We start from the raw sequence: 27,858 nt of genomic DNA, 5'->3' as shown, positions 1-27,858 counted from the left end.
GCTGGGGTATGCAAAAAGATGAATTCCTAATGCAAGAAATTGTATAGGGCTAATAAAGCAACATTATACATTACATGGTGTTTCCAAAAGATTTGTGCTTCATATATAAACTTACAACAACATTGCAAACTCTAAAGCAGCCACTCAAAATTGAAAATCTTTTTTGTGACAGATTCAGTCACGATTGATATCTCGCAGGATTGGCAGTAATGTGATGTGTATAGTAAATAATGCATTAGAGTCATTGATGTTTTCATGTGATTAACACTTAACAGAACTGAACAGCTGTTGCACATTACCACTGCTATGAACGTGGAATATTGTGCGCATTCAGTTTCCACGCAGAACGACTTTGTCTTTGTCTTCATCCAAGATCTGTCTGAGTTCCCCATTCTAATCAGTTTGTGTATCGGTATTTGAAATAGATGCTGACCAAAGAAAGACACCTATGACCTGCACTAGTATGGGGTAATTTGTAGAAAGTTTGTTATTACCTTCATTTCTGAAAGATAATTGGTGCCATGTGAGGGATTATATTACTTCTACAAACCTCCTTGCACCACAGAGCACAGGAGTATGCTAAGGTGTTAAAAAATTATGAGCCTACAGATATATACTTCTAAATCTACGTATTGCAGGCTTAATGACAAAACATTAAACTCCTTCCAGTAGTTTCTAGTGCAGTGAAACTGTCCTTACTAAGGTATTCCTGTTTTACTGGACGTTACGTTTGGCTGAGACATTGCTAAGAGAAGGTGAAGTGGCAACTCACAACAGACTTGACAAAAAACACACCAAGAAAACATCATCTAACAAATGCAGCTGTTACATTTGCTGGACTTTTCATTGTTTGGGGTCACTGACAAACTGGAAGAGTGCCAGAGGCCAGTCTGCTATTCAGACAAATCTGTTTAACCCCCACCAAAAAAAGGTTACAGTATGTACAAACTATTTTAAGGGAAAAATAAATGAGTGTAGGGATGGGCACTTTTGACCCATTTGTGCTCACGCAAAACTGTTTTATGATTACAGCACTATGGAAAATGTTTTCCTAAGCTCAGGATGAAAACCAATTTTCAAGAAATGTCCATAGAGCACTCCGCAACCTTCAAAATGCGCCTGTAATGTGAGGAAACATATAACATGTTCCTTTCTGTTTCAGATTCCATTAGGAGCTGTGTTGCAAAGCTCTTTTTCTCTTGTCCTATGAAGGGACAGTACTGTCTCTACAGCAAGTCCAGTTTCTCTCTCAGCAGCAGACAGCCCAGAGTCTGGATCCAAATCATGCTCTTGTACCGGCAGGTCAGACTCCTGTTCATACTCATTCCAGAGCCAGGCTGTCTTTACCTAGCTAAAGCTAAACAATTAGTCATTTAGGATTTATGAATCTTGATTATGTCTCGGGAAACTCAGACACAGGTAGCCCAATACTCTGTAAATAGTAAAAAACTCACAGCACAAGGTCAATACCTTTTTTCACATTTAATCAAACTTGATAGGATATGTTTCTCTTGTTTTTGTCAATATCAGCCATGAACACTGCATTTGCTGCTGCTGTTCATTACAGCTCTACTTGTGAGGATAGATTCAGTACTGTAGCTCTTAGCTGAAGAAAACCTGTCAGAGGATACGAAGCCAAGGCTGCTTCCACTTGAGCCCAGTATGTGAAAAACGATACACGCGCAGAACGTAAAGATCGGAATTTGCTGATTATTTTAAACACAACAGAGAAAAGAAAAGTCCCTGAACTTGTGACTTATGTCTGTCAGTGACCTTGAGGAAGCTTTCTCTAAAGAGACTGTCACCAGGTTTCTCCCCTTTTCAGATATTATTTCTCAGTCGTACAGCCCAGCCCACCCACCTGTGTGTTGTCATTGTTGTCATCACTTATTGCCATTTCTCCACACTTACTGAAGCCATGAAGGTGTATCACCACCTACCTATTTAACCACAGTCCCTGCATTTAATTAAGGTTTCTGCAGGCAGTTTACAGTTGTCCACATCACTCTGTAATCAGAGTTAATAGGGGAAAAGTCCTAAAGGACTCTCTTCAAATACCTCTTCTCCAGGTGTGATTATTTTAGCTGATTCAATACTATCCTTTCTCTAAGCAGAGCTCTTATGCTGGGCTTTTCCTTCTTCTTAGAGTATGTCTTGTGAGCCTCTGGCTTCTGATGACAAAGCGGTGCAGCTTCTGAAGTCGATGTGGGAGAAGACTCAGCTAAAGGGAGCACACAGCTTCGAAACTGCCATGATGCAATCTGCTTTCCCCCACAAGAAGGTAAGTCATCACCGGTCTGGTTTAATTCTGAGCGATTCCTCACTGGAATTTCTTTCGGTTAATGAATCCCTTAATTCAGGAATCCCTGTCCTAAAACAACAACGTTAATTAGCTTTCCCTCTCCGCATTCATGGAGCCTTGGTGCAAGCGAACGGAAAATTGCCAGTGGATGATGTAAGTGTGGCTGACAAATGAAGGTGGCATGACTCAAGAGGGACATTTCGGCTACCCCAGTACTTTAAATATTTTCTTTCATTCAGAAATTCAAAGATTTTAATGGTAAAGAAAGTACAAAAAAAATTAAAAAGGGAGCTTTTCAGCCAAATTATTGCTTAAATGTGTTCAAAACTAGACGTTTATATACTACATGTAGTCTAAACAGAGTGAAAACAGACAGGGGAATGTTCAACATTTTAGTTGTACTCATTAACATTTCTTGTTCATTTTGCATCATTTTATTAATATCTTGATCTGGCTGAATTTGTATGTTAATTAAATCCTGTTTAATAAGCCAATATATCCAATATTATACCTTTACTCAGTAGCTTGGCCTCTCTAGTGGTGGTGAGCAGAATACTGTTTGTTCCACGCATTGCCTTTTTCAGGTAGGTTTTTTATTAGCAGCACTGGATGTGATTTAAATTGAAAACATATGCTTTTTTAAAAAAATTACTCAGCTAATTACCTTCCTGTTGATGACTACAGATCAAAGAAGTACCGCTTTTTAAAGAAAATATTTAGCATGTCAGAACTGAGAGACATGTTGATATTCACAATGAAGGCCTGCTGTTGGGATTTCATACAGTGCTGCAAACTAAAGCAAGGCTTTAGAAAAAGTGCATTATGTTCAGTATGTAGTACTGCAAGGCTCTTTATATATGATCATGCATGATTCACTCCTGTTCTTAACTTGTGCTGTTTTATTTTCTTTAGTTCATTTATGATTATCAGAGTCTCAGTAAAAGACACAACACTTTTAAAGAAATAAGCTATTCCAGTTCATATCACACATAGAATTGAATATTTCACATTAATGTTACAATTAACCTGTGTTCTGAGATAAGGGTAATATAGCAGTGATATATCTATATCTGATATTTAAGGGCAAGTAATAACAAGGAGCTAGAATCCTTGTTAAGAGTGAGTAATGCATTAATAATGTACTAACAGCTTCTGTTATATGCTGATATTGCAGTATTGTTTATTGGGTTTCTCAAAAATCAGACAAATACAACACTACAGTTTTTAGAGCATAAACAATAATTTACAGTATAGTAAAAAAAAAGATTTGTATGTTATTTCTCATTAAGTAAGGCAGACATGTCCTTTCTTGAGCAGCTAAAACAATTATCACTTCTCCAGATCTCCAGACTCCCGCCACTCTTTGTGTAAAGATGTGCCGCCTGTTCATGGTTTTAAAACGTATTTCCATAGGTTCTACTTGTGTCCTCTGTTTCAAGTTTCACTGCTGATTGCAAAGGTGTCCGCTAGGTTGACTTTGTCAATGACTTTGAGGAGGCTGACCACTCGAAATCAGCTACTCTTAATGTATTACAGAAGCAAATGTAGCTCATGTCAGTGGTTTATGGTGGTACTTAGGAATGGTCATGCTGGGAATTAAATCAGCAATAGTTTTTTTTTTTTGTCCAAGCCTGCTGTGAGGCTCTGCAATTATTTCCACCTGGAAGTAAATGTTTAGTGGTTGGGAGGCTTTTACTGTGGTTTAAAGTATTGTACTTTTCTGTGAAAAAAAAACCTAGATTAGTTGCAGGAGGTCGGCTGTGGAATTTGTAGCCCCTGCCATCTTGAAAGGATTAGAAACGTCACTTTGGCATTAACAAATCGCATTTTTTACACAGATTTCTACAAAGTAACGATGTATTTCCCCCTCTCTCCCTCTGATGCAACTGTCAGAATTGTCGTCTCTCTGCTAGCATCCAAGTTTTAACAAAAGCTTCCTTTTATAGTCAGTGTTCCCAAACAGAAGAGTATGCAGCTCAGCTTTCACAACAGGACCTTGGAAGAATCTGTCATATTCTATCCTTCCACAGGTCCCTGGATGTGCATCTCCCATCCAAATCCCATATATATATATTTACCCAAATAAATATACAAGGCAGGACAATCTATGCTGTGTTTTCGTGAGAGGCATAAAAATGCAACAGATGAGCATTGCAAACAAATGTCTTTATTTTCTTGAATCTTTAATGTCAGAACTGAACTTCTTAACTAAAACAAATACTCAATTGTATCATGTTTTTTTTTTTTTTTAGTTTTGTCATGGAATTCTTGTCAAGAATAACTTTGAAGGTCTTAACTGGTTGGATTTTCAGTGTTATCGGTGATTATATGCCATGTACTGTAGTGTATGTATACGGTAGTTCTTGAATTTCTCTGTTTCGTGCAGTTCAGTTGTGCCCCTTTCCTGTGTGATTTAAAAGCTACTATATGCAGGTTTTATCGTATGTTTTCTCTGCAATTGTTTCCGATTAGAAGTGGGACTCAGTGAAGAGAGTTCTGTTCATTTTGTTGAACCTGATTAAGCACTTTAGGAAACCTAAATAAAATATGTCAGTATTAGAACCTTTTTAGCTTTAAAAGGTTACAATATTGGCACTACACCCATGTGGACAGACCAACAGGCATTGTGTAAATGCAACCTTCAGCCAACCATAAACCTGTCTGATTTCAAAATCCATTTGTCTTGTGATTAGTAAATTATGGTAGTGGAATCGAACTGCACTGGAACTAAATGGAGAGAAATTTTATCACATCAAGATATGCAAACAGACTTGGCTTTAGAGAGTTTATTTCAGTTTACGTCAACAGGACCGTTCCTCCCCTTTCCATTATGTGTTTTCCAATGGTTTGACAATTGTTGCATTTGAATAAGATGCCTATGTCCACCAGCTGTCTGGGGTGCACGATTAAAACTATTAAACTTTAATATTGCATCCCCCTCAGAGCCTTTCCTCCAATATCCCTGCTGTGATCGGTAGTATCTTGCTTTCAAAAAGGACTTTTTGTGAATTACTAGTGCTGGTTTCATGAGGTTTAAAGTGTCATTTTCTTTTGTTGCCTCTCTGACATTATGACCTGAGGATCAGATACTTCCCAAAAGCCCAAGAACAGCGTCATCTGTAAACTTGAGTCAGTTTCCTGTTACATCAGTTCTTACATGTTTTGCATATACAGTAAGGAGCATTGATAACATATTTTGAGTCATCCTTTGTTCTATCTGTTTGGGTTTGTATCTACAGAACTGGCCTGCTTCGCAGATTGTGCAACTAATTTCTTCATCTGATGAGCATGGATATGCATAGTTAAAAGCAAAACTGTATTTCAAAGTCCATTGAAGAAGCATTCTCTGTATACTATGTATTCTGGTAAAGGTTTATTCCGTGCTGAAAAGAGAAGAAAAGAAACACAATTTTTCAGCTGTGGACCCTTCTTCGGGTGTGAGAAAGAGAGGAAAGTCAGCAGCCGATAAAGTATGGGAGAACAAAAGCCGGGAGTGGAGAGGAGGAGGGAGCAGGAGGGAGCAAGATAGTGTGAAGCCGAGAGAAGAGAAGAGAGGTGTGAAGTCAAAACCTGCAAATGAATAGAGGGGATTAGAAGGAAACAAGTCTGTCATTGAGAGAAGGGAGAAGGTATGATCCTAGTGAGAGGATAATTTTGGTTTCGGATGTCGTTCTGCAATAGGAGTTGAGAAACCCCTCTTTGAGAACACAGACGGAGAGATCAGTATGATCATGCCTGTTAGAGGTCAAATGAGAAACTATGGGCTTGGAGAGATCTTTGATCCTCACAGCTCTGAAATGTTCCCTGAAACGGTCTCCCAGTCTCCTTCCTGTCTCATCAATGTAGATACAGAAGCTGCGCATTTTCTGCAAGAGATGCAGTAAATAAGGTTGCTGGAGGTACAAGATGTATTGGAAATATATGATGTATTTAGTATTGGAAATGGGTACATGGGTGTGTATACTATCATGCAAATATTAAGAAGAAATAAAAACAATAACAGTTGTTAATAATACAATTAATTGCCTTATATTTATAAAGCACATTTCAGTCCCCAAATTCTCAAAGGGCTTTACATAGAGGTGTGCAGCTCTCATATCCAGGTGGAGAAGTGAGAGATGATTCCTTCAGTCAAATCAAGGGAGAACTTTTGTTAGTCCAGATTGCACAAGCCCAGAGTGGAATGTATCCAGGACGGTGAGGTTAACACCCCTAATCTTTCAAACTGTGCCATGGGATATTTTAAAGAGTCCAAGATGTCAAGACCTTAGTTTAATGTCTCATCTGATGGACAGCAACTCCCATAGCACAGTGCTCTCTGTCACCATGACACTGGGGCACTGGATTAGACATTTAGAACAGGGCATGTCGCAATCTAAGCAGGATAAGAAAGGGAGGAGAGCACAGAATACACAGAGCAGGAGATGCAAAACCTGTGACACAAAGTCACCGGAAAATCTAGATAGCAAAAGTCATTTCTTTTTTTCTGTAATTACGACATGAAAGTGGCTACTTTTATTATATTATAAAAATGGCGTCATAATCAAATTCTCTTGATTTGAGTTCAAGAGCAGAGATCTGGGGTTTACGGTTATATCCAAACAACCTTCAAACAGCTAAGCGGATTGTTTTCGGCACACTTCCCTCTTTTGTCCAGTTGTCAAAACATGATGAGCTCACATTTCATCAGTTTGAGTAAGGCAGCGCTTCTTAACCTCCCCCTTGATCAAGTCTCCTACAGAATGTGAGAGATGCCACTGTATTAAACCTGGGACTGACCTCATAGAGATAATATTTGTATACGTTTTCCAGCACAGAGGTGGATCTATGAAGTGACATTCAATTGGAGCTACTTCTGTTCCCATTTACAGAGGAATGAGCAAGGGCCCTTATTTGAGAAGTTACAGGCGTATGAACATGGGGTTAATCTTTCCCCACTTAAGCCCCCTGAGTTTCGTGTTTGCCAGTAAACCTGGAAAGAATTACGAATCTCTAAATCTCTGATGATTTTAACGGGGCAGGATAAAAATTTCACCAAATGATTTATTTGAAACGAGGCTGCTTCTTTTCTGACAGATGTTACTAATTTAGCCTTTGCAATTCAAATTCTCGTTTTTCAGAGAGAATAAGCCCATATGCTTTCTGTGAACTACATTCTTCTCATAGATTCTCTACTTGCAGTTTGTGTCATGGTCATTTCGTAAGTCTTATCGACTCTTCTTATTTTATTTCTGAATAATGTGAATGGCGTGTTTCAGGGAGTAATCGTGCTCTCTCAAAGGCAGGTACTAAATCCAAAGTGAGTAAGATATATAGCATTAATTAGATTTCATGGCCTCAAAGGGCCTCAAAATGCATTTCCCCAAAAGTCAATGTATGTCTAGCAAGCAATTATAATGTGTTATTTGTCAGATTTAAAATAACTTAATACTTCATGCCAGACTATAGATTCTACAAAATAATGAAAAAATGCTCTCGTCTCTTTGTGAGGCTATCTACTCAAATAATGTTCAGAAAAACAATTGCTCATGATTGACCTGTTTCTTTTACTGTTCTTCTGTGAAAACACAGTTCCTGGTAATGTGTCTCAGAGTGCATACAAATTTTTCATTCACTTTTTGAGTCCCTTGGCAGAAAATTCTGAGGGGCTCCTCTGGCAGATGCAATGTCGTACCTGTTTTGTACTTTCTCATGTTTTTTAGCAAAACGTGAGAACAGATACAGAGGAGATCCTTGGGAAAGTGTTGCAAGATTGCAATGGTACTGAGTCCTGAATCCTCCAGAACACATAGCAGTTTTGGAGCGAAATACCATGACATTGTAGATAATACTTGATAGTGCTGTTGAGGCCTGAGAAGGTGCATAACACTATTGATCTTTGAGTTGCAGAACATGAATCGCCGAAGTACGAGCTCCTTAGTCCCTGCATCCTGTGCTCACAGCACATCTGTTTTCAGGGTTTGTAATATTTAGGCTTTGTAATAATTAGGCTTTGTAGAAAGCCATCAGACTGACATTACAGATCACACTAACCAGAAAGAACAATTGTTTATAAACACAGTGTAAATCTGCCCTATTCATGCTGTGTAATCAGATTTGATTCCTAATGCTTTCTGTGTGTATTTCACAAAGGTGTTGAGTATTAATTAGTTTTTTAATCTGACGAGAGCATTATCCTAAAGGCTTTAAACACTTCTGACTAAAATAAGTGCCCTTTTAATACCACTGACTTTTATTCAGTTTACTTCTAATATCATTGGTATTTTCAGCAAACATTACTGTAAAATGTATTCTCTTCAACATTCTTAAAAACAGCTAGCATTCCATTAGAAGTATAAACTTTACATTAAAAATATGACATTGTGAGAGTGGTATTTGTGTGAAGCGATGTTTGACAATGTGAGAGTGGTATTTTTGTGAAGCAGCTTTTTTGTCGGAACTTGGAACAGAGGACCTCATTAGTAGAGGATGGACACGGACTTGTGGAAGTTTATGAATGAGCGCTGTTGAGATTACAGTCCAATACTGGCCTCATCAAGCTCAGTGAAGAACGCTGACACGTGCCTGGAACAAACACCAGGAAACAAAACGTTTCCAGATGCTGCAGTGTGTTAGTCCTGTGACATTATCACACTTTCTTCATCGAGGAATGGAAAGTGGTTAATGGAACAACAGTGTGCTTCATGGGGCTTTGTTGGTAAAAAATTATTCTTTTGTGTACTTTGCCCTTTGAGATTTCTTAAACATAAATGTGTACCTTAATAGAATGTGGATTGACTGAAATTATACAAAGCAGTGTAAGAAAAAAGTGAAACCAATAAGGTACATAACTGGGTAATGACATTTAATTCTTTCTAGTGTTCCTGATCTTCTTGTTCTCTATTGCAAATGTCATAAATGGAGCAATACTGACCTTCTTCCCATGCCGTTTCCCATTGGAAAAACAGGGAAACACCGGAGGACTCACAGTCCCTTGTGTGCTCTTTCTGTGCAGGACCTGGAAGCCCTGCACACGCGTTTGGAAGAGGCGCGTTTTTATGACTTGTTTGGCTACAGTGAGGAAACGGGAGGCTGGCTGTGTTTCATGTGCAACAATCCCGAAAAGGCAACAGGTATTTTTCCTTAGAAATGAACCCGCATTGGCACATTGTTGTACTCGGACTGTTTTGCTGGTAATAATGCTCAAAGTATAGAACCTAGTCAGTAGCAACCTGCTGGCCTCTCATGGCATCATGTACGTTAGTTTTATATGAGGATTAAGTGAGGAAAACCTTTTAATTTTCAAGTTAAACTGCTTCTCTAGACCGAAAAAAAACATACAACCAATGTTTTTTGCAACTGGTATGCCAGTGCTTTAATATATCATACAAGACGCAGATGTACCGTCACAAGGTGGACATGTTTGGTAGCAGGGTATTTCTCACCCACTATACTGTAGGTAGTATCCTATAGCTGATTTATTATGATCATGAAAACATGCACATCTTTAGTGAAAATGCGCATACCTGCCTACAAGTTATGTGAAGCCCTACGTTAAGATAGCTATAGACTATGTCTCAAGTCGAAATGGACTCCTACCGATATTAATCATATGGATGTGGTTATCGGAGAAGTGTGGTTGAACGTGAAACATCATTCAAGACACCTTCCAAAATGAATGCATTATGTAGGGTTTTCTGTTCATTGTTACCATCCCCCCTGGAGTCTGAGACTCCAAGTACAGCATGTTTGCTAGTTTGGAGAACATTAAAGACAAAATCAGCTTATTTATACATTTGCGTCCTGCATTTAACACCTGGGGCCTGGAATGCATTGAAACTGCAGGTCAGTTCGTAAGGGAGTTTGATATTCAAAGCATTCCAGCTGTTGGAGTTTGGCTGCAACCAGGCCACGAATTTTTCATATAAAAGTTGAAGAAATGCATTTCAGGGTACATTTCATTATGGACATCCTGCTGTAAACCAGGATCCCCTGCAATGTGCTCCCTGTAAATGGATCCAGGTGTCGGTTCCTTCCCAGAGTCCCCTTCACGGTTCCCTGCGGTGGATCTGCTAGGAGGATTGTCATGTGGGTTTTGTGAGAAAGCAGCCAGTCCAGGACTGTCTGATAGCCCAGGATGCTGCACTCCACTATGAGGGGCAGGCTCATTCCACAGGCCTCTTCTTGTCAGACCTTTGTCACCTTGTGGGGTTACAGCAGCTGGAGCTGATCCATTTGGCATGACCGCGGTGTCCGACCACAGCTCATCCTAGAGGAAGACGATCTCAGAGCCACATCCATGTCTGCAGGCGCCTGGGCTGAGCTGGTCTCCAGTGCTTAGATTTCTCTCAGGCTCCATCTTTCCAGTCGCGTGTCGCCTTCCTGCCAGCTAATCCCTTCTGTCCCTTTGCAGTTGCCAGTGGGATTCCTGGGAAAACAAAGTGAAGCACACAGCAATGCTAGTGGAAGATTGCTCACGTGCGAATCATGTACAGTACGTTAGAAAGCAGCGAGAGGGCGAAAACAGTGAGCGTCTGTGTTTTACACATTGGACAAAATTAGGATTCTCTTTTTACAAACTTTAAACAGATTTAATTTACCATGAAATTACCATGGAATGGAAATGATATCAGAAACAGCATTACGAGCTGAAGCCGTTGCAGTCAATAACAAACAACTTGAAGAAAAAAAAAGGCTTGTATTGTGTCTTACAGTTTATACAAGTGCATTTGCATCTGTTGCCTTTTCTTGGAAAGCTCAGCTGTTTATGTAAATGTGTGTCTCCTCAAGAGAGCAGAGGCATGCGCTGGTTGTAAATGGAATGCATTGTTTTCTGGTATTTCTACATCAGCACAGGGGGGTTCACATTATTCTTGGTCTCAGAGGACAGTTCTTTTCTTAAAAAGTGGACCGATTTGGAAAGAGGCATACCTTCTGGTCAATTAAACTTGAGCAATTTGGATCTCAAGCTGACAGAGCTGATCTTTTGTATGTAAGGAACAAACACAGAGGTTGCAGAGGGTTACTATGGGTCAGCCAATGCAACAACAGTAGTGTCACATGCTACTGCTTTCACTCCATTCTTGTTTCTGAGCTGTTGTTTGTCTTTTGTGCTTTAAGAGACATGTCTAATTAGGTGTGTGTGTACAAGAACTGGGGTGGCCCACTACGAAATTAAGGAAATTCCCAATAGGCCATTTACCTAAATTGGTTTACTGGATAATCGGCTAGTTTTCTTTTCAAAATATTCGTAAATGACAAGAAAGTGCACTCCGTCGGCCAAGAAGTGTTTTTAAAAATACTTAAATCAATGCAAAACTTTGATCAGTTCATTTGTCCAGAATCTCCTTGCAAACATATTTTTGGAATGCACATGCCGCATAAATAATTATTATCCAATAATAATTGGACAATGGTCCTGGTTAGTTTGGAAGCATACAGCGGAGTTATTGCTGGATCTGCATTTTTCACTTGTCTTTTCTGCAGTGGAGGTTGATAATCTGTCTTCTTAGCATGGGGACTGGTGAACACTGGAGCTAAACGAACACAACCAGGTGATCTCTGTTCTTGTATTTTTATTTGCAGGCAATTGAACACAACCCCACAACTGGTGCTTCTGAATTAATTCTGAATCTCGTATCATATTGTATCCAAGACTAGCATGCAAATGTCTTCTGAAACACAAGTATAATTAGCAAACAAATATAACATGAAAATCTGCAGCGGATAATTGAAGCAGATGAAGATTAAGCAAGCTGCAGTTCCCACCCTCTTTCACTAAAGATGAAAATAAAGAAGTCAAAGATCAGGAATAAAGGTGTAGTGCTCGCGCTGCATACACAACGGCACAAAACAGGCTAGCTGTCTCACATTTTATTACATGATACTGGCGTGTACACTCATGCAGAAAAAGCCAATTGTCTAGGATTAGTAAAAGACAGTGTCCAGCAAAGTGCACGTTGAAGACGTCAATGGCAGACCAGTCTACATATCGCAGGAGACTGGCCACGTAATACATGGGGCTTGATAGACATTCAAATATTCATCTTACTAATCAATAATGATTACATTTACCAAGCCTTCCATGTACACAGCCTTCATCAGTAACCTTTTCTCGGATTATGTTGTAATGAAACAGCATTGATTGAAAACCAGGAACTGGGAAAATGTGTGCTACAGGAAATTATTGTGCCTTTTTCATATTGTCTTTGTTTGCGAAGCACTAAATTCCTTTTAAATATACAACTTGCATTGTAAGATAAAATCTAGAAGCTCTTTTTTTCTTTGTTGTTAATAAGATCAGACAGGAATTTGGCAGCGGGTTTGGGACAGACTTCTTGAGTCTTGAAGTCTCTGGTAGCCCCCTGGAAGGACAGTTGGCTTTCATTGCATGTCAAACAAAGTTACTCCATAAAGCTGTTCAGGATCCCACTTGAAAGCTGTAAAGACCCTGCTAGCAAAGCCAAAACGGAAATTCTGAAACAAAGGAACTACAGTTCTATAGTTTTAAAAGTTCTCGGGTGGCTAGCAGTTCCTTAATGAACAGGGACATTATGCAAGTGTTTAGGTACAAATATCAGACGTGTGTCTGTAAACATTCTTGTTCTTTCAATAAAAACACTAACGCTAAATTAAAAAGTCCTGAGTCTCATATATACAATAAGTGAAACGTTAACAACTTATATTTAACTGTTTTTAGTAGCCTTGTCTATTAAATGAATGTCATTCATATGTGTTTTTCACTGACATCACCTGTGTTTAGGCTTTATGGTTGTGGGTTGTAGTGTAACAGCTGCTGGCTCTCTACTTAAAAGTATTAAATAAAATGTGTTAACAGCGCTGGGCAAGTGCTTTACTCATAGAGTTCTGTTTAAATTCCTACATCTCTGACTCATTTGTTGATTCTTCCTGCATCCACTGTTATTCCAAACCTTGGTTGAATGAAAACCTTTTAAAAATGATTTATGTGTTTGTGTAGGATGTTTACTCACTTTGCATTTTATATAGTTGGTAGTTGAGAGGTTGCAAAATGCTAACTACAGATGTTTCAGTTAAGAGTAATGAATAAATTTCCACTGCAGAGTTCACCCTAAATTATAAATGTTTGAACGGAACTATTTTTTCTCCTTTTTATATTACGTATGTTGACATTCAAAGATAATTAACCAGCACACTATTTATATGTTTTTTTACAGTATTACACTAATATTTAATGTATTATTTATTAACTGGAATAATTCTTGAATAAATACAATAACACGTACGCTTAGGGGTCATGAATGCCATTTACAAATGTTTTGGAAACTGATTAAAGTACTAACAATGACATTATGTGACGATAACCAAGCCCTGCTGCAGATGAACTGTATGTAACAAACCGCTTATCCTCCTCACAGCCTGAACTCTGCTTCTTACCCTGAGGTTATTTGCAGTTTGTTCTAACTATTATACTTTATAAGTGAATTATATTGTATTATAAACGTCATGACATTTGCCAAACCGCTTTATACCATACGGTGTCGTGGGAAGCCGGAGCCTACCTGGCAAGCAACAAGCACAAGGCAGGGTACACCCTGGACAGTACACCAGTCCATCGCAGGGCAAGTGCAAGCCAGTCATACATGGGGACCATTTGGAGACCACAGTAAAGGCCAAGGGGGGAAATTTGGCCCAAACACTGGGGTAAATCCCTACTCTTATCAAGAAATGCCCGTGGATCTTTAATGACCACAAAGAGTCAGGACCTCGGTTTCACATCTCATCCAAAAGACGGCGCCCACTACAATATAGTGTCCCTGCTAGTATACCAGGGCATTAGGACCCACACAATCCGCAGGGTGGGCACCCCCTGCTGGTCCCACTAACAACTCTTCCAGCAGCAAGCATAGCTTCCCAGGAGGTCTTTCATCCAGGTTGACAAGGCTCAACCCTGCTTTGCTTCAGTGGGTAGCCAGTTGGGAGCTGCAGGGTGATATGGCTGCTGGCATAGTATGAACATATTGTATTAAATATCACATTTTGCAAGTTCTAAACTGAAGTATGACTAAAAATACTTTCTGCCAAGATCATAAAGCTCATTGTTGGCAAATAATAAATATTATTAATTGATGAGCTTTGTGTACAGTATATACTCTGTACTTTGAGAGATCAGAACTTTCGCCCTTATTATCTCTGAAAGAATATTGTAATGTGGGCAATAAACACACAGAAGAGTGGTACTGGAAGTGCTCTTTATTTGTCAAGATGGCATAATTTTGTTATCCTTAAAAGGACTGTTCTCACTAGGCAGCACGAAGTAAGCCCCTGCTATACACAGTGAAGGTGGGCGGTCCCGACTAACAGAGACCAGGCAGGTCAGGGTGGGAACCTGAGACCACAGATAGTTAACAATGGCCCTGATAGTTTCCCATCTATCCCAGCATGCCCTCTTGGGGCTGACATCACCAGCCTTATTGCCTCTCCTGATGAGGGCATTATGATATTTAGAGCTGTACAGATCTAGGCGTTTCCCTACCATAAAAAAGAATCACAACACCCTTCATAATCACCATGAACCAAGTTGCTTCGAGAAAAATCTGTACAGATTCAACCACCTTTCAGTTTTGTGTGTCTAGCGATGTGCCGTTGCTGAATGAAATGAGCTCAGGCTGGGGTGGCAGTGTGGTCTCCTTGTGTCCTGATCTCATCAGGTCTCAGGAGGAAGGCAGAGCTAGGTTAGTGCTGTTAATGGGAGACTTAAGGAGAAATCCAGGTTTCTGCTGCAGTCCTTGTTGGTGACACTCTGGCCTTCCTATAATCCCACTTGAACTCTATTCCTGGAGAAGTTTCTCATTTCATTACACAATCTGCTGTGTATAATCCGCTGTGGGGCTGCTGGTGCAGAATGGGTGCCGCGTGTCACCCAGGTAAGGGCAGCACTACAGCTGTGGATGGAGAGTGTGCCCTCCTAAGTGTACAACACTTTTAGGATAGAAAACGCTGAAGAATGTAAGGAATGCAAGAAATGTAGGCTTCAGTTGTTTTTTGGGGGGGTTGGGCAGGACTCATTTAGTTGAATCAAATTTCTGTACCTTGGGGCAGCTGTCTATATGTGAAGAAATCATCCCAAGTGATGCAGATTCCATATGAAAAAACAAAAGCATTGTGATTTTAAAAAGAATGTGTATTGTAAATACAGCATGTGGGTTTTTTTCCAGAAGAAATCCATAATGTCCAGCTCCCAGTCCTTTTTAGCACATCAGAGACAGCTGACGACCCATAAGGCAACAGAATGCCTACACTGGGCACGGCTGTTTTTCAAAGCTTAAGGGAGATTTGATGATTTTGGTCAAGGAACAGTTCTGTAATTCGTTTGGACTAATCTAAATAGATCGTATGAGTTTATTGACATACAGTACATCACTTTTGCCTAGAATGTATTCTCATTGTCTCCTTCCAGAAAACAAATACGACTGTAACCAGGATGTTATTGTAAGAACGAACAAAAACAGTTGTGTTTTTTATCCTTTAAGATATTTTAGACTCCACTGAAACTTACATTTGCTTCCAATTACTTTTATCTGGACTGTCTCCACAGTTTTCTTGGCTATTCCATATTATTAATTTTGGATACATCAAAGCCCGAGGAATCCAGAGAAGGATTTTCTGAATACCCCCACCATGACTGTCAGCTCCATTAGCTGGCTTGAGTTTTTGACATCTGGCATCAAAGTTTTAATGATAATGCTGAGTCACCTATCCCACTGTTTCCCTTATGCTTTCATGGTATAAGACTAGAAAACATTTCTACATTTGTGTAGGCAGACTACAGATGTAATAACAGTAACAACATATGTATGGACATCAAAGAAACACACGGTAGTTTCTAATAGTTTTTCTATTAAGGGATTTCACTACATCGCGTTTATTCTTGACTACATCTGTTATATACCAGACACAATGCTTTTGTTATTGTATGGGTGATAATTACCCTTGTCCTTCCTGAACTTGAAATATGATCTTCATTCATCTTAATTCTATTTGTGTGGCTCTGTTTTTCTCCATTTGTAGTCTCATCTCATGATTTAAATTGAATTAAAATGAACTGAAGTTCTAAATGCATAATTAACAACCTGTTAAGCTATTAACACAGAATAACACACTTACACAGTGAAACATCTGTAAGTGTACATGTCTAGTAATTTATCATTAGCAGAGATCAGTTATATCCAGGTTAAAGATACCACGTTAACAGCCTGTTAATCTATCCCAGATTGCAAAAACTTCGTACTCTGGAGAACCTAATGTAAAATATTACCAAAGTATAATTGGTTTAAAAGACTTGACTTTGTCCATGAAACCCTACTACTTGTGACACACAAATATAAACAGGACAGATTGAGGTTAAGGTGATGTTTTCTTAAAGTATTACAATCATCCGTGGCTTCATTTCAAATGATTTTCAATGCTGTTATTGTCAGTGCAGTGGAATTTCTTTCCAGGGAAGGACAACCAACTCTCTAGATTCTACGTGATTTTTCCCGCTTCACGGTTTCTCAGCAGTGATGGGCTGTGTCTTATACCAAAAATACCCTAAGACTTATGAGCCTAGATCCCAACAGTTGGAACTCATAGTTCAGCCAGAGAAAATTCCAAAGAGAAAGGGAGTAAAATTACAGTTGGTGAGATGGAAATATCAAATAAAACCCAGAGAGGACAATGCTCTGTTATTCAGAATTTGGAACAAGACCCACGTTCCTGATTTTCTGGCACAACATTAACACTGAAAGTATAAACTGCACACAGATTGTGACCCAGACATGATGCTTGTATTTAAATATACACGGGGGCTCAGTGCCTTCAATCCAAGTTGACATGAGTGTTGCTTCCAAGGACATATACTCCTTTAGGAAGGATATAACATTAGGAAATGAGCTGGAATACAGCCTTTTCTGTTTCGTTGTAGGCCATGGTCAACCTTCTCCATCACTATCCTCCAGAGTGTGGGAAGGTACACCGTTTGTGGTTTTAACCTGTCAAGTAGGCTTGAATGGCTGAAATCAAGCACCCCACTGTAGGCGTGTGGTCTTTTTTTTAGCTCCACTAGCCATAAAGCTAGATCGTGTCGCAATACCGCGGGACAGGGAAGGGGTTGTGTGAAGCCGCGGAGTGGAGCCCCTAGAAATCTTTAACTTGACTTGCCGTGGTAAAAGCAGACTCTCAAAAATATGTCAGCACAAATTAAAGATGGTGCAGAAATAGGAAATAATCCATCAGAAAGCAAGCATAAGAGATCGTTAGGCGGCTGAGGTATTGTAAGAGATGAGCCCGCCTGTGAAAATACCACTCCAGTGATTTCTCCCGACTGAACTGAATGTGCATTAAAGTGGCGTCCTGTTGTCTGAGCAGTGGTAAACCAGGATGGGCAGCCTCTCATTGAAGGCAAGTTGAAGGAAAAGCAAGTCCGGTGGAGGTTCATCAAAAGATGGAAAACCCGTTACTTCACTCTGGCGGGAAACCAGCTCCTTTTTCGGAAAGGAAAATCGGTAGGTCTCCATTTCGCCCTCGGTGAACATGCAGCGGTGTTTTCTTTCTTTTTTCCTCCTGACTTTTCTTCTTTCTTGTAATCAAGCCATCATGATGACATTACAAAACACAAGCCAGACATTGTGGAGCGCTAGAATATCACTGCAATGTTACTCCAGAGAGTACACAGAAATGACAAAAAGCACAGTTCCAGTAAAAGACCTCCCTGAGGGGACCCCGGCGACGAACTTTAAATTGAACTAATTGAAATCAAAGACATCTTGCGATGCCTTCAATGTTCCTTACACTAATACATCCAACAAACAAGCTTTGTGCGTGATTCTGAGTCAGTGTTCAGCATTAGGTCATGGAAGGCTTGAATAAGGGCCATCTTTGGCAGAGAGCAGAGGGTCCGGAACAAGATTACCCTCCTCTGGCTCTCTTGTCGGTGTGATCTGTATGGCAATCTTAACATGACTCACTCCCACTCGACCATGAGGCAAAAGGTCATTCATTCTTTTTATACTTTAGATGCAGCACCTGATATTTTTACGTCGATATGAAATTGTCTTTCAATTTAATTTTAGTGATGAAGGCAGACCTTTTTTTTATACATTTACTGTACATGTCAAGCAACAGAAAGCACCTAAACGGCAAAGGACTGTGTTTTATGGAAGTGTGCAGAGAATGGGCTTGCACACAGAGAGGTCTCAGGAATGCAGGGTGTAACATGCATGGGTAACAGAGTTTGCATATTAAGCACCCAGCCCTCCAGTGTAGTAAGTCTGCTTCAGGTTTTGCACTGTAAACAACCTTAAACTTTGAGTGGATTTGCAGCTAAACCTGATATCATTCAACAGAAAGGACATTGTGTGGCTGCATTCTTCCCATTTGGAAGAAACATTTACAGAGAAGGAAAGCGGATTAGGAAGTTTACCATCAAAATAAGGCACAAGATACAGTATTTCAATATAAATTCACAGGGGTCTTGGCTACAGAGTGACTGTCATGTCCATATTATCTCCTTTGGAGCCAGATATTCTAAAGAACATTTAGATTTCTTTGTTGCTGATTCCTCTTGACAATCCATTCTCTGTTGTCTCGTGGTGCATGTGTAAACCATTTGTCATCTGCTAAACAATATTTGGATGCATAGGGCCCTTTCAAACCTTATCAAATAGCACGCTGTTTGCTTTTGATGTAGTTACCCTTTCATCAATCCAAGGCCAGTCACAGCTTGTAAAGAAATGCCTTGTTCTGTCTTTTGTCATCTCAAAGTTTTTCTCTCTTCCTTCACTCAGAGCCCGTGGCGTTCATGACCAAAGTGCCTTTAAAGATTTCTGGAATGTCTTTCCCCATTGTGTGGTAACCTGGTCAGAGATTTTTACATTGGTCACAAAGTTTCCACTAATTCAAAGCAGATTTACCCGGGCAGCAGTGTGCCAAAAGTGGCTACAAGAAGTCAGAACGTGGAGAATACATCCCTGCTGGAAACCTTTCAGCTGGTGTGATCTCTAGGAAGATTTGCAGCCCATTAACTACTAGTGTTTTGCCAAAAGATGTTGCCAAAGATCTGGCAACACTTGAATGTCAAAAGGTGTAATGTCGGTGTTTATTATTGACATTTACACACAAGTCCCAAATGGTCAAATTAAAGTTTTAGACTCATTTTAACATCCATCATCCAAAACCTACATGCATTATTTTCTGATGCTCATAAAACTTACACATTCTTGTTTCCTAGCTACCTTTCTGTTCAGCTCTGAAACAGTAGCCGCCCGTGTAGTAAATTCTTCAGTAGGCATTTTCTTCAAATAACTACTATTACACCGAACAACAACTCTGCCTCTAACTGGTGGATGCAGTTTGTGTTTGTTTAACAAGAATGCAGTTGTAGCATTTCTATGGCACAGCCGTGTAGTCTTCTGTGTGTGATGGACAGCGCTGTAAGGAATCCAATCCGTCTTTTCAGAAAGACGACTTGGACGACAGCCCCCTTGAGCTCAGCAAGGTGCAGAGTGTGAAGGCGGTGGCGAAGAAGCGCAGAGACCGCAGTCTTCCCCGGGCCTTCGAGATCTTCACCGAGAGCAAGACCTACGTTCTCAAGGCCAAGGACGAGAAGAACGCGGAGGAGTGGCTGCAGTGCATCAGCGTCGCCGTTGCGCAGGCGAAAGAGAGAGAGAACCGAGAATCGATGACGTATCTTTGAACTAATCCCTGCCTCTCCTTGTAGACACGAGCCAAGGAGCCCTTTGCTTAGTGGTTTTGTACTTCACAGGTAAAAACACTTCAACTCAAAGAGTTACTTAGTATGTAAAATGAAAAAAATTGACTCTTGACAGAGTTTTTCAGGCTAATATATAACATTTTTATCTTTAGTCAAACATGTTGATTAGGAAATGCACAGGAACTTAGAATACAAACTATGATTCTGAATAGAAAGACGTCTACTAACAAAGAAGCCTAATTTTCCTTCAGTTCTTTGTCGTGTTACACAAAAAAGAATGGTTTAAGTTGTACTCATCATTACATACACTGTTATTTGTGATTATTAAAAAACAGTACATATATTAATTTGCATTTAGGCCTTTGTTAATAGAATTACCTTCCAATGACACATTATGTAATTTTTGAATTACAAACATATTAATCCCAGTTGTGCAATGACATTTTTTATGAAAATGACCAATGTTTCTTAATTGTCAGCGATTAGTTTGTATTGGAAGGGTGAAAACAAATTACACAATCCTTTCCATCTGGAAAATAACACCATAATTTTATCATTCCTTTCATTCATACTGGTAAACAACATTTAAAAAGTGGAGCAGAAAATTGGTTAGATTAATCGGTTTTAAAAAAGTGTTTTTTTATGTGTGTGTTTGTTCATTAAAATCATTGCAGAGCCGTCTTAGCATCCTGATGGTCTTACTGTTTGTTAAGCTGGAGTCAGGAAAAGCTGTTTGCTGCTGTCATTTGGCTGTGTATCACAGCAGAACCTACAGTATATGTTGCCCTTGCTTAAAGTTTTTTTTTCATCCTTAAATGCAGCTCAGGAGATTACAATACAGTCTTTCTGTACCATAATGTACAGTACCAATGACTGACAAGGTGCTGGGGTGCCCTGGCACTTTGAATCTTTTCCACATTAAGTATACAGTATCAGGAGCCTGTTTTTCATTCTTTTCAAAGGTTAAATACATTTCATTTATAAGAGGACAAGAAGGAAGCAGAGCCCAAAGAAATAGCAAGAAACCAGATTCACACTTATTAATGAATCGGTTCCACACTGAATCTTTCTACCAAACACAGAATGAAACCTTGTTTGGGATTGAAGGGGTGTTAAAGAATGTCCACTGAAAAAAAAACAACCTTTTTTTCCTTATTGCTCTTCACCATTCGTTCCTGCTGTGCTGATGAGCTTATTCTAATATTGAGTCCACCAAATAACTTCTCATTCCTAAAGTCCTCTAAACAGAGTTCCACAACTTATCCATTTGACAGTATTGCAGTTTTTCGCAGACCTCTCCCATCCTCATCTCGTCTCCTGTGTATTTATGAGACTTTGGAGTAAGGATCAGGATTATACCCATTGTACCTTTCCTGGGGTGAAAATGAGTGCTTAATGTCAGTGCTCAGTAAGTGTGTAATATCGGTTAACTCTTCGCTACTCCTGTCAATACTGGAAACATGTGAACAGCTAAACAATTATACAAGTATGTTCAAAAGCAGTTTCAAGTTAGATTTTATAGTGACCAGTATTTCACCTTCGTTTCATTGCCCTGACCCCACATGGACAATAAGCATTGAATTTCATCTCAAATGCACAATTTAATGTTAAAATCCAGTGCTCGAGTAATGCTGAATCTACATATTGCAACTTTCAATTTAAGTGCAATTTAAACATTCTGACCTGTCTCATTGTATCCTAGTAAGCATTGAGCCACCCTTGCAAGTACTTAAGTGAAGTGGAGTAAAGAATTAAGATGGCTCACTAGTCAACCTCATCAGACATAACTCAAACTAATGACCTCACACATGTTTGTGCTATTGTGGAAGTTACTCCTTAGTGGGTTTATGATTTAGTGCCTTTGTTACGCTGCCTTGCAGATGAAAACGGTTTTACGTTATTCTACAGGCAATTCAACAATACCTAATTTTGAGCTTACTTAAATGTATACTGATAGGATAAGCATTGTAAAAATCATTGGGAATTACAGTGTTCACTTCATAAACTGTTTAAGCAATGTCATTTGTATTTATAAATATTCTAAATGTAATTTGGTTTAGTTTTCTAATATATGCCTGAATATTTAAATTGACATTTGAAATCCTGGACTGGATTTTTCTTAATCTGCAGTAGTTGTTTTGGTTTTAAAATCACATTTAAACTTTTAATGTAGCCACATACAGTAACTAATATTTTATTATTTTGAAATGAAAAATTAGAAAAATCTTTTTAGCATTAAGAATTTTTTTATTCAAATGCACTTTTTCAAATAATATCTTTAGACGTCCCAATGGAAAAGCTTTTTTTTACTGGAAATGGAAAAATGGAAATTCAATGGGAAATGTTTTTTATATACTGTACTGTATATTGTAGAATATTTTGCTTTTCTATTACAGTGTCTATATAAAATGTTTGCTGGGTAACTGTTGTTACGTTTTGCTTTTTGTTCAAACAAATTGGTCTTTATTCACATGCAACAAAGACTGTTTTAATTTCATTTAATTCTTTTTTGGGCCTTATTATAAAATAATGCCCCAGTTCCTGTGTGCTGCACTGTACTGTTCTCCAGAAGGTGTTTACAATCACCTTATTTTCTCCTGCTTCGTAAGAGCACAGTGGCTCAGGGAGATTATTAGAGAAATCATAGCTGCGGTCTAAATGAATAATAGATGAGGTGTGACAAGACCTTGTTGACAAATTCAAGATCATTGTGAGTATTACTTGAAGGTGGAAGGTCCTGGCATGATCCCTTCATTCCTGCCAGTACAGGTTGAGAACCAGCAAAGGAAGTATCTCATCTCTCATACTCCAGCTGCTATTAAAGGAAACTGAGCTCCTGGTTCAGTACTTTGGGTGAAAGCAGCCTCACCCCTTGGCCTTTAGGCCTCCTCTGATGTGACAGGAAGCTGACATTAGCGTCTGCTGAACCCATCTCAGCTGGCTGTGTGTGCAGCTGATCCGCCTGGGGAAGGGGGCTGTCAGGACTTCTCCTGGAGCCATTGAGTGTGGTGTCGTCCAGATGGAGTGGGGAAATAGCTCAGATGGCCAGCATTTTCTAATTTGGAGACATGGTAGTGCAGTTGTGTGCATTGCTTCCCCGCAGTGTGGGTGCCCTGGGTTCAATTCCGAACATAGGGCACTATCTGCGTGGCGTTTGCATGTTCTCCCCACGTTTGCCTGGGTTTCCTCCTAGAGTGCAAGGCATGCTGGTAGGTTAATTGGCTTCTGGGAAGCTTGGCCCTGGCGTGAGAGATTGTGTTTGTGTCTGTGTGGCCTGCAGTGGACTGGCTTCCCATCCAGGGTGTATCCTGCCCATTGCTTGCCAGGGTACAGTATGTGGTGGCTGTATTGTAACCCTGTATAAAGCAGTTAGAAAACGTATGGAGGGATGGTAAATGTGCTGAAGCCAACTTTATAACTCTGTTGTAACTAATTCTTCAATTCAGTCTAAAGCGACATTTAAGCAATTTTAATTTGTGAAGCAAAAGGCAAACATTGTCATGTCTGTTTACTATTGATTCAGTACGTGGGAACACAAGCGATATCTTCAAACACATTAATAAAGTCAACCCAGCAGACTTCTCCCGAGTCAACACTGGCACATGAGCCAGCGGGCACAAGTGGAAACTATGTGGAAGTGCAGTTGAAACTGAGAACAGGAGATACTTCTTTTCCCTCTCTTTTGCAACCTTTCTTGTGTTCTTAAGAGTACGGCCAAGAGCAGTTTCAACAGCCTGTATCTTACACATAAAGGGTCATTATATTTTTGCTTGTTTTTCGTCTGCCAGCTGTTTCATTCTTTAGTTTTGTGCATGTGTTGACTTCCTTCCCAGCGTTTCTTCATGGTCAATCAAGACCAGGCGGTTGAGGAGTTATTGACAGAACGGTATTTGAACCACAAAAGTAAGTGACCCAAAACAAACATCTAACATATGTGACATAAGGCACAACATCTGAGACTTCCAAATCGACTTTCTTTGACATGAACAACAGACAATTCAAAAGAGAAAAATGGCATCGCTGTGGTGTGGCAGTAAAGATGCAGCAACACTGTTGAGATAATTTCCTTCTTTCACTTTGTTTGTTTAAGTTTAGGGGCTCTTGCAGCTTTAAGAAACCACAGCAGAGGAGTCCAGTAAAAGCAGTTCCTTTCAGAGTAGGCAATTGCTAACTAATCCGTAAATTAAACCAGGTTCCAGTTCAGCACTTGGTGATGTTAATGAACTGCCTTAAATGCATTGTTGGTTTACTGGAACAGCCTTTCCCGAAGGTATTCAATGTTTTTTTCTTACTGATCTAAGTAACGCAATTGCCTAGTGAGAAGAAGTATATCCCTCTCTGTTTAACACAGAGATATCGCCTGAGCTGGGGTGGCCCACTATGTACAGCATATTCACGTTTTGAAGCTGGAGAACTGGCAAGAGGTGGAATAAGCACAAAAAACACTTTAAATGCAGTTTAACAAAATAAGACGAGTTTATTAAGAGAGTAATACATGAGAGCAAAACATTTTGAAAAGTGGATGTATTAACATCTTATGATACAGACACAGGAAGACAGTACTTCACTCTCTGGAGTAATAGTATTGCAAGCCCTTTTTGCAAAACTGAAATATTCTTTATTTCTATTTTTTCCATGTTTTGATTATTGCTCCAGGTACAGTTTTCTTTGTGCAATCTCTCCTCTCTGGCCATGGCAGAGGGCCAGATTGCTATTTTAGTAATATTGCTATATTACGTAAGTGTAAGAAATTATTAACCACTTGATTTTCTATATTCTGTACAGTATATGTGCCTATTTTGTAATCTATCCTTCTAACTTTTTTCAATTGTTTTTTACACTTACTGTGAAGCTCTCTAAGTCTTTACTTTCAAAGCCTCTATATAAAATAATGTTTATTATTATTATTGTCATATTACTATTAGTAGTAGTAGTATTGCTGAATGGGAGAATTCACACATCTTTCCCCCTCTCTGCCTGTATAAATAATCATTCATTTAACATGCTTGAACATTAAGTGATAGGAATATCCTTTGAGGGATAATTTCTTAATCAGCTAATATAAATATTTCTATGATATTTGTTTTTTGTACACAAAGGCATTGCCAGATCCCGAGAGCTGTGTTGGGGTTCCTTCAGACCACAGCACACCAAACAGGGCTTCAGTGCTCAATAACAAACAGGATGACCAAGCAATCCCAGAATAGGAGACTTGTTCAGTCACTTGAAAAATGCTGAAAGAAATGCCAGCGGAAATGCAATTACATGCATAAATAAGCAGCAAAACGCTTAGAGAGTGTTTGAAAAACTGTTTAGAAGACAATTTTGAGCCACAGTGATCCACAATGTTGTAATGGTGTAATGTTTGCAGGGTGTACAGATCCTCTTATGGCAATAACTACTGCATTCACTCATTTTACCTGTTAGTATATGGTAACTGTATTAACACTTTGAAGCCAAGTCATTTAAACCAACTACAATTCTTCCACTGTGCCTGCTGGTGCCTTTTTATTCAGTGCTTTTAGGTTTGAGGTTTATTGTGTTGCAATCTAATACGTCAAAAGTTTCAAATGTGAGGCTTTAATGAAAGTTAATAAATCCAAGGCCACTATTTTAGTATAAATAATGTATGCACAAAGTAATCATCTGAACATGAATCACACAGCCCGGATTTTTAGAAAATCAAATTTGCTCAGTTTTACGCAACTTGTATGAAACCATTTCCTTCTAAATTTTAATTTTAAGTTTTACAAAACTTCTGTTTCAATCTTTAATATTTACAGGATCAGTAAGGCATATGCAAAGAATGTTGAGTTTCAGTTAAAAAAAAAATTATTTCATTCTCCGGGAGAATTAATTATCCTAGTGATTGCATAAATACCTCCAAAAGTATTGGGCAACAAAGTCAGAAATTACATTTTTCACAATAAATACGGAATAATTTAAATACTCTTTAAATTGTATTATTTCTTTTTTAAAAAGAAGATAACCTTCGATGAGAAGAATGCTCTGTAAATAGTAGACAATTTACAGACAGTAGTATTTTTCTTGTCTCATTAGATAGCTAGTTTTTCTAAATATTGCCAATTTCCATAATGTCTTTAACAGTTACATAGTACAGAACTTAATACAAGTCTGCTGTTAGTCAGAGCGTTTGAGGCACAGTGCAGACACTGCTGAATTCAGAGAGCACTGAAAGGCCTCTCTGAGATTGTCAACAGGGGACCAGTTGTTGTCAATGTCCAAGATTAAATTTTACATGTGCTCACAAATTTGGGAACTGCAAATGTGAAACAAATGTGAAACACAAAACAGGTATGCCATATAATTTGTGTTTAATAACAACTGCATTCCAAGCATATAGCCTGGTCACTATCAGCTTTCATTCAAAAGTTTATAGATAACCCTTAGAGACAATCGCTACATTAACACAACCAGATGAGAAATCAAACTGTACTGACTCTGTTTGCATTGGAAGCATTTTACATACTGTCCATGCTGGTAAGGGCCTGAAAACTATACAACAGGAACAACAGAAGCTGGAAATTCTTTTTTGACTAAGCATGGACTTCTGTAGAGAAGAAGAATCAAAATGCAGGTACTGTAAGTTGATTTCTGTGTTTCATGGACAGCAAGAATGTCTGAGGTTAATCAATGGAAGCTTTGTTCTCAGATAGCAGTGAGGAATACAGCAAACATATTTTATTTGATGATTTGTTCATGTAAGAGTAGCAGTTTATATTGTTTCATCCCAAAAGGATCCTAAAACACTTTACATATAGAAGTGGAACAACATCATCCACCAGTGTAGTGCAGTTCCTCCTGGGTGATACACAGCAGGCCCTACTCACCAGCTCCCAGGACACAGGAGATCAGTGCAAGGTGGGAGGAATTGCTTTAACAGTTGGATTAAGGGTGATCTTTAAGAAGGCCAGGCTGTGCAAGCCCAGGGTGAATTTTATCTTTGTCACAAGCCTAACTGAGGGTTAATAATAATAATTGCTTACATTTATATAGCACTTTTCTGGACACTCCACTCAAAGCACTTTATAGGTAATGGGGTCTCCCCTCCACCACCACCAATGTGCAGCCCCACCTGGATGATGTGACAGCAGCCATAGTGCACCAGTACACTCACCACACACCAGCTATCAGTGGGGAAGAGTGCAGAGTGATGAAGTTGATAGAATGGGAATATTAGGAGGCCATGATTGGTAAAGGCCAATGGGACATTTGGCCAGAAAGCCAGGGTGACACCCCTACTCTCTTCGAGGAACACCCTGGGACAGAGATCAGAGTCAGGGCCTCAGTATTAAATCTCATCTGAAGGACAGCACCTTTTTTATACTATAGTGTCCCCATCTCTATACTGGGGCATAAGGACCCACACAGACCTTAGCAGCAACCTTAGGTTTTCCCAGGAGGTCTCACATCCAGGTACTGACCAGGCTTACACCTGCTGAGCTTCAGTGGGATGCCAGTTGTGAGCTGCAGGGTGATATGGCTGATGGCCATATGTTAAGACCTTTACTCTTGAAAATAGCGCAGTCCCATCTTTAATGACCAAGAAGTCCAAACCTCAGTTTAACATCTCCTGCACTCTACCCAAAGGACACTGCCTCCCACATTGGTGTCCTGGGTCATTATACTGGGTTATTGTCTTAGAAATCCTGATCCAGAGAGAAGAGTACTACCTACCCACTGGCTCACCAACACAATAGATTAAGGATGATGTTACAGTCCCAGCATCCCACCACCAGAGGGCACCTCAACCTCTAGTGCCTACTTCATCTGTGCAGCAGACGTGCAGATCAAGCAGACAGCAGAAACCCATCCCTGCTTTGAA

At 39.4% G+C, this 27,858-nt stretch overlaps 1 protein-coding gene across 8 annotated transcripts in view; it reads left to right on the top strand.

The window, feature by feature from the left end:
* The window catches only part of veph1 (ventricular zone expressed PH domain-containing 1), a 62,889-nt gene extending 40,454 nt beyond the window's left edge, over positions 1 to 22,435 (top strand). For 3 of the 8 annotated variants that reach the window (XM_069197267.1, XM_069197269.1, XM_069197268.1), the window contains exons 10-14: positions 1,163 to 1,302; positions 2,147 to 2,281; positions 9,297 to 9,414; positions 17,669 to 17,805; positions 19,758 to 22,435. In XM_069197267.1, the coding sequence (XP_069053368.1) occupies positions 1,163 to 1,302; positions 2,147 to 2,281; positions 9,297 to 9,414; positions 17,669 to 17,805; positions 19,758 to 19,994 (767 nt within the window). In that variant the 3' untranslated portion in view covers positions 19,995 to 22,435. The other 5 variants (XM_069197272.1, XM_069197273.1, XM_069197271.1 and 2 more) reach the window with 5 other exon arrangements.
* Positions 22,436 to 27,858: the final 5,423 nt, after the last annotated feature.

Source organism: Lepisosteus oculatus, chromosome 13 (assembly GCF_040954835.1).
Source record: "Lepisosteus oculatus isolate fLepOcu1 chromosome 13, fLepOcu1.hap2, whole genome shotgun sequence".
NCBI lineage: Eukaryota > Metazoa > Chordata > Actinopteri > Semionotiformes > Lepisosteidae > Lepisosteus > Lepisosteus oculatus.
The sequence above is the reverse complement of the archived record's forward strand: the minus strand, read 5'-3'. Positions and strand labels throughout refer to the sequence as shown.